General features: G+C 36.7%; 1 protein-coding gene across 4 annotated transcripts in view; it reads left to right on the top strand.

The window, feature by feature from the left end:
* The window catches only part of TUB (TUB bipartite transcription factor), a 172,764-nt gene extending 170,787 nt beyond the window's left edge, over nucleotides 1–1,977 (top strand). For all 4 annotated transcript variants that reach the window (XM_048485283.1, XM_048485286.1, XM_048485284.1 and 1 more), the window contains one exon: nucleotides 359–1,977. In XM_048485283.1, coding sequence (XP_048341240.1) covers nucleotides 359–492 — 134 coding nt within the window. In that variant the 3' untranslated portion in view covers nucleotides 493–1,977. The remainder of the gene's footprint in view (nucleotides 1–358) is intronic.
* The last annotated feature ends 6,152 nt before the right edge of the window (nucleotides 1,978–8,129 follow it).

Genomic DNA, 8,129 nt, shown 5'->3' on the forward strand with positions numbered 1-8,129 from the left:
CAGCTGTGGTTAGTATTTAAATTGGAGACCTCCAAGGAATACCAGGATTGCTGTGCAGAGGAAGGCAATGGCAAACCACCTCTGTTATCTCTTGCCTTGAAAATCTCATCCAAAATCTCACCAAAAGCTGGCTGCAACTTGATGGCTCTTTACATACACACAAGACCCATAAGAGCTTCTTCAACTCAGAGAAGGAAATGTTAACTATGACAGGCCAATGAATGGTATGACTCAATATGCTTGTGCGAGAAGAAAAGTTTTCCCCCTTCCAACTTATTTATGTTGTGCTACATAACAGAATTTGCATTGTCTAGAAGTTATATTGATGATTTCCTGTGTTTCTTTGTATTTATTTCAGCTGACTACATAGTGATGCAGTTTGGCCGTGTAGCTGAGGATATTTTCACTATGGACTACAATTACCCAATGTGTGCACTTCAAGCCTTTGCTATTGCTCTGTCCAGTTTTGACAGCAAGTTGGCTTGTGAGTGAACAGGTTATATCTGAATCTTACTCAGCCAAAGCCGTACACCACCATAAGAAGACAACAATAGAAATTCCAGATTTAATCTGATGTTTCATACTTTAATGGAACAGGTAAAATTTGCTTTGTGAAGGACCAACCCTCTTGCTGGGGAGAAAATATTTTAAAATTCAGAACTTTTGGAATTATTTTTCTTTCTATTCTCTATTTTTCTGCAAATGGCACCAGAGATCTGTAAATAGACATCCTATCTTATGTCCTCAGTTCTGTTATGAAGATGTGACATGATGTACTGTAATGTGGCTAAAGCAAAAACACTATTGGGAGTGGCATATTTTTCCCTAAATCCATGAAAGCTACTGCAGTGCAAATCTGTTTTAAGTTCAAGAAGTATTCAGAGGCTGTAAGCAGACCTCAAGATCGCATCACATACCTTGAGAGCTTCACATCACCCACTTTAGAAGCAAAACCATGAGAAAGATGCACTTTAAAAAAACCTGACAAAGGTAGCATTTAATCTCAATGCCAGGTGAACTTGATTTGTGATATTCTTTATGGGGGGGCTGATGACTTTTTTTGTTGTGATGGGGAATGGGTGGGAAAGAGGTAGGAAGCACAAATTAATGTTGCACAAGTCACTAATATTCCAAGCTGTCATTTCTATTGTTGTTTTAATTTAAATCTCACTTTCACATGCAACCCCACTATTACTTTTCAAAGTGAAAAAAATCCCTTCCTTCCAAATACTATACAGATGCTAGAAATGATATGCTGCATCACTGTAAGCAATTAAATGTTTAAAAGATCTTGTTGGTCAGTGGTAGAGCACCCACTTTGTCAGCAGATCTTGGTTCAGCTCTTTAGATAGAGAATCTAAGACAACAAAGTCAAGATGAACTTTTCCTGCCTGTAGTCCTGGGAGCTGCTGCTGGTTTGAGTAGACAACACTGGGTAGAGTAGATGGATCAAGTTCTGACATTGAATAGGACAGCTTTATGTGTTCATTTAATCTTTTGGCTTAAGGCCTCAGTATATTACTGACTGAGCCATATTTAATAAGGAGCAAAACTATTATAGTATTTACTAACTACAATGTTTTCTTGTCCTTTTTAGTATAAATTCATGTGTCTAACATACTAAACTTATAATCATTTAAGCATTTTCATAGACAGTAGCTGAATATTTATTACAGTGTGAATGTGCCATCCATAGAGACAGTTTTTTCTACTTCGGAGGGATTTCCTGGTATTTTAAAATGGTGTTATTTTACTTTTAAAATTAATGGATGAAAATATTTGAATTCTAATATTTGCTTATCTTACAATCCAGCATAAAAATACGGAATGAGTTGTAATTCTCCATGTGAGCAGCATATCATGTTTATTTTCCACTTAACTTTTCACCTGTCAAAACTCATCTTATTCAGTTGTCATAATATAAAGAAGTGGTGTCTCCTAGCCATGGAGAAATATAAAAGAATGATCATGAATAAAGAGACGTCTGTCTGATTTCTGTACTGTGGCAGATTATAGATGGAAAAAGGCACCTGGGTGATTATACTTGTGTAAAGTTAAGCAAAAGGAAATGAGAGATTTATAAATAAGAGCTGAAGGCTCTCAGAATATGGATTAGCATACACTATTTGAAAGCATTGCAGACATTCACATTTTTACACATAATTTGACGGAACAGCTTTAGAAACATGAGTCCCCAGCAAACAGAAAAGTCACTACTGAATAGGGCCTTTTAAAAAAAGCCCTCTTTACAGCATCTTTATATTACCAGACACTATATAATGAGGAAATTCAGACCAAATCTCTTTGACTTGCATCTTTAATTAACTTCATGGAATTCTGGATAAGGGGGCAGCTTGGAGTTTTGTATAATCAGATGAATCTTCCCCATTCTGTGATTTTGTCCCCTGTGGTATCTTTACAAATAGTGGGCCAAGCAAATTCCAACAGGCCCAAGGGCTTGTGCTTTGTTAATTACTTTTACAGAGCAAAGAGCCTTAATGAACAGTAACAGCGCTTTCAAAGTGTAAATTCAAAAGATTTGGCCAATATATTACCCAGTTCCAGTGACCAGGTAGAAAATGCATATAGCATAATGCATTTACCTTGGAGAAATAAGCTTTTATTGCCAAGGTGCTTCCAGTGACTAGAGAATATTGAGAGTATGGTAAAAAGTTAATGTTGGTGTATGCATCCTGTGGGATACTGTTGTATCACCACAGAGATTGGACGTTTTTAAAGACTGATTTATATGTCACTGGTGAATAGAGCAGTCTATCTACTTTCCTTTGCTAGTTCTGTGCAACTATAATTTGTGGACATGTGAATAAGTGGAACAATTTTGAGCTCCATTCAGCAATGTTTTGTTTAGTGGTTTAAAAGATGTCAGATCCATTTTTTTGTCCATTTCAGTGCCAGAGTTGCTTCTTTTTTTGCATCAGTTTCTCGAGGAGGTATGGTGGTCAGTGTAGAACAATGAGACATGAAAGTCTGGGATTAGTAAAATGATTTTGCTAGAGTACCTGGGTTGGTAGTGGTAGAAATAATGTCTTTCTCTTCCCATACTCTGCCCAACATTTACCATTCACTTTTTGCTCTGTCCAAACTCCGCATAGGAGTAAAAGCAAAGTTCTGTAGATGAACAATGCTATTTAGATGAACTGGAATGGAAAGAGTATAAAAGCTGTTGTATTTTCCTTTGTTCATGACAATCTCTTATCTTTGCACAGCTTTCTTCTTAGAGGTGGCATTATTCCAGCCACAGAAATGTCAAGGCGATTGTTGTGTAAATGTTAGGGAAATGAAAGATTAGGGCACACATAGCTGTGTCCTCCCTGAAGAATGAAAATGAAAAGCAAATAAATTAAACCAGGCTTAGTAGACCACATTAGAAATTATATTCCATTTCTATCCCTTCTATATTGTTCCCAGATTTGTCATTAATAAGTTTATGCTGCAACTTCATGCTTATCTATTTTTTCTAGAATCCTTAGTATAGTTTTCTTTTTTTGAATAGATTTTCAACTCCACGTAAGTTGTTTTTGTCCCCCATATCTGACACTCAATGGTTTTTTTAAATAGTTTTTAAAATTGCCTGCTATGCTTTCAGTGCCTTCTTTCCTTACAGAACAATAGATAGATTTATGTATGGACAGATACTTCAGATGTTATGTGTAGATTAAGCATAGGAAGCTTTATTCAAAGAATTTCATATCAGTGAATAAAGAGGAGGTAAATATGCCCTTTTTCCGGCATATGCTACAAGATCACAAAATTATACATCAGATTTCCAAATTGTGCGAACTTTTGCTTGACTTTTGATTACACATGGGAAGCTTTAATCAAAGTTTTTCTTATCAGTGAATAAAGAGGAAGTAAATATGCCATTTTTTCTGGCATATGCTGCAAGATCACAAAATTATACATCAGATTTCCAAATTGTGCAAACTTTTGCTTGATACGTAGTAAAATGTACATAAATGTCACTTCACCTGAAGAAAATTTTTAAGTTTGTACACACTCAGCAGCTCTGGCCATATTGTTGGATTCTTGGTCTGCTATCAAACTGTTTTTTATTAAATAGTCTGAAGTCAGATGCTGGCAGTGCCACTCCAAAGTCATCAATTTAGTTGATATAGTTGAAGGATTCAATGATATTTTAAAAAAATCCATATAGGACATGATGTTCTATGACTTTTGCTCTGCCAGAACCATTGTTTTTTCACTGAACAGTAGCCTGAGGTTTGTGCCTTTACTTCTACATTTCTAGAAGACCCCCCTCCCCCCCGTGTAAGTGTTGCCATTGCATATATACATTTTGGCATAGATCTTTTATAACTTTTTGGGTACGATTTATATTCTGTGCAGTGTATAATACACTCTTTGGGTCAAACTCAGTTCTATAGGCAAATGCATGTAGCTCATCCTCCACATACCTTTTTTTCACCTTAAAAAGAAGCCTCGATGTGGGAGTGTACTTTCCCCATCTGCCACTTCTCCACTGCAGATTGCTTCACAGCATCCCCACATCTCTCCCAGGGCTTCAAGAGTGTTTCAGAAAGCACCTCCATTTCTTTTCCACATTCCATTATTGCTTCTTTAAGCTTCTATTTTGGAATAAAATATAGTTGGGTATGGGGGTATTGGCTGATGGCCAGAACTACAGAGTATGTCTATTAGCACAGCTGGAACTATTTCATATGCCTTTCTATATCCATTAAAAAGAAATCACAGACAAAAGAAATACATTGCAAAAAAAGATATATAATTACTGTGTACTATGTGCATATATATATACAAGAGACATCTATGTGTGTACTTGAGGGGAATGACAGGGATTCTAAACTGGCCAAATAGACATTGGTGACTGAGAGGTGCTTTCATTATAACTATGAGAAGGGTGGTGTGAGTCATTTATTAAGAGAGGAGAGATGTTCCTTTTGTGTCCATTCTGTGGAGAAGAAATGTACTTGTTTCTTTTTCCTTTAATTACTACTTTGAATTTAGTTCAGCTCTATAATTTGGGAGTCTGTAGACCAGTGCCTTAGTGTGGCCTATATTTGTTTTATTAATTGGAGCTTTCATTGATTTGGTTAAAAAAACCCAGCACTCTTAACATAAATACTCATCGGAAGCAAATCATGTACCAGAGATTGAGAATACAACAGATTTAAACTCTGTATTGTCGAAGGCATTCACGGCCGGAATCACTTGGGTGCTGTGTGGTTTCCGGGCTGTATGGCCGTGTTCTAGCAGCATTCTCTCCTGACGTTTCGCCTGCATCTGTGGCTGGCATCTTCAGAGGATCTGATGTTGGGAAAGCAAGTGGAGTATATATACCTGTTGGAGTGTCCAGGGTGGGTGGGGAAACCTTGTCTGTGAGTAACAAAGGCGGCAACCAGGTCAATAGTTGAGGGCATCTGAATAGAAGTATGAATAACAATGAAGACTATAGCCTGGGAGTAACCCTGTAGATAGCAAGGTCACTGGTGGGAGCATCTGAATAGAAGTATCCTGGCCTTTCTTTCTTTTGTCTATGGTCATCCTGTGTTTGTGTGGAGCTGGTATGACACAGTCTTGACCCTAGTATTTTTCAACACTGGCAGCCAAGTTCTGTTCATTTTCATAGTTTCTTCCTTCCTGTTAAAATTGTCCATGTGCTTATGGATTTCAATTGCTTCTCTGTGTAGTCTGACGTAGTGGCTTTCAGAGAAGCAATTGAAATCCATAAGCACATGGACAATTTTAACAGGAAGGAAGAAACTATGAAAATGAACAGAACTTGGCTGCCAGTGTTGAAAAATACTAGGGTCAAGACTGTGTCAAACCAGCTCCACACAAACACAGGATGACCATAGACAAAAGAAAGAAAGGCCAGGATACTTCTATTCAGATGCTCCCACCAGTGACCTTGCTATCTACAGGGTTACTCCCAGGCTATAGTCTTCATTGTTATTCATACTTCTATTCAGATGCCCTCAACTATTGACCTGGTTGCCGCCTTTGTTGCTCACAGACAAGGTTTCCCCACCCACCCTGGACACTCCAACAGGTATATATACTCCACTTGCTTTCCCAACATCAGATCCTCTGAAGATGCCAGCCACAGATGCAGGCGAAACGTCAGGAGAGAATGCTGCTAGAACACGGCCATACAGCCCGGAAACCACACAGCACCCAAGATTTAAACTCTGTTAATACATTTTTCTCACTCACAGGTTCAGGGGTCTTTAGCAGACAAACTGATGTAGAAAGGGTTTTCTGTTAAGGCATCTGAAAAATGCATTGCTCTAAAACAGTTCCTAAAACCTTTAAAAAAAATCTTAACCAGGGTTTTTTAGACTGGCATAATAATCATTTGGACAAACTGTACAATATTTGTCTTATGGAATATATTTATAATGGCATAGAATCCATGAAAGGGTAAAAAAAATATCAGCACTTCCAAGTGATTTTTTTTTACCCTTTCATGGATTCTATGCCATTATAATAAATATATTCCACAAGACAAATATTGTATAATTTGGCCAAATGATTAGCATGCCTTAGTCATGAACATTTTACTCATATTATTGATTGATACACAACTACTGCAACTTTTGCCAAAAGATCATGAGTTGCAAAAAACCCCCCCAAAAACTAAAAACTAAGCATATTGACAAATGGATGATTTGTCTCTAATTTTGAAAACAAAGTTTCTTAAAAAGTTCAAAATGTGTTGATTTTACTAGAGAGGACTAAAGATTTACTACAGAAGACAAGGAACTGAAAGCATACAGGCTATTTTTTTTTTTAAAAAAAATGGTACGTAATTTCCCTGGCATTTTAAAACAGCAAATTGAAATGGGGATGAAATTCCTTTTTAACAGTAACTTTTGAATTTTCCCGAAAATGCAGCTTTTTCAGAGATATAGCATAAGGCCCTGCAAGGTAAACATTTTTTAAAAGCAAGTGCAATGTACTGCAGTTACATATGCCAAAATTTAGTAGCACAATCCGTGACGCTACTTGAGTTTTTGGTTTCATTGACAAATCTGACGACTAAAATCAAAATATCTAGGATTATGATTTTCAACTCCAACAATATAAAATAAAGGAAAAACAATTGTTTGATAGGTTGGAGCCAGATCCATTTATACAGTCATTTACATACTATTGATGATTTTTTGCATTTTAAAAGCTTACAGAGGTGTGACCCTGTTCTCCACAAACACCAGGACACATGACAAAAACTTCCCAACGTGAAGTTGCAGGTTTGGAGGGAAAACTTTCATGTTTGAATATTTTCTCTTACACACTCTCATATGAAAATCCCTATCCATAGAAAACTAACATACCAGGGAAAAGTGTAGTACTGATCTTTTCTCCCTACCATCAAATTTTCTCTGTGTTTTTTTAAATATAAAGGGAAACTGATTTTAGAGATCTCCATTCCTGTTCCTCTCTCCTTAACTGAAGTTAACAGGAATAATTTTATCACATAATCACCCCTCTATCTCCTCACCAGATGATGCATAGCTGGTATTATAAAAGTATCCCTAGTCAACCCCCTCATAATTTTGTATTGCCTGAAACTCAGTGTGACAACTAGGGAAAGATCCCAGTATTCCCACATGGGGAAATATGCAGGACTATTGATAAACATGAATTTGGGCAGCTAATGAGACCAAGCAGAATTCTTGCAGCTTTGTCTCCAGCCTCTGCTTTCCTCTTAGTGTCATAATCTATGAGTACAGAGTAAACTCCATAGCCAAGTGCTGGAAAAGAGATTTTCTACTTGGAAAGTTAAAAAAAAAAAAAAGTTGGCAAAGCCATTATTTTTTTTCTATGTTGTTTATTTTTTAAAATGCCAGTTCCGTAATTTCTTGAAAATTTATCCTGGCTAAACTCCTGCTTTCTCAGTGCTCATAGCATTGTCAGGAAGTTTATGATCAATTCACAAATTCACAAACACTGCTGCAAGTTTTTGAATCAGGGCTTTATATTCCAGATTACTGAACACAACTCTCTCAGATATTGATGGGAAATACTGTATGTGCGTGAGTTAAAAAAACCAGCAGGATATATATAAAAAAGTTATATACATCTTGTATTTCCTAACAACTGGATTATCATTGGTTCCAAGACTTTTC

This window comes from Sphaerodactylus townsendi, linkage group LG02 (genome assembly GCF_021028975.2).
Source record: "Sphaerodactylus townsendi isolate TG3544 linkage group LG02, MPM_Stown_v2.3, whole genome shotgun sequence".
NCBI lineage: Eukaryota > Metazoa > Chordata > Lepidosauria > Squamata > Sphaerodactylidae > Sphaerodactylus > Sphaerodactylus townsendi.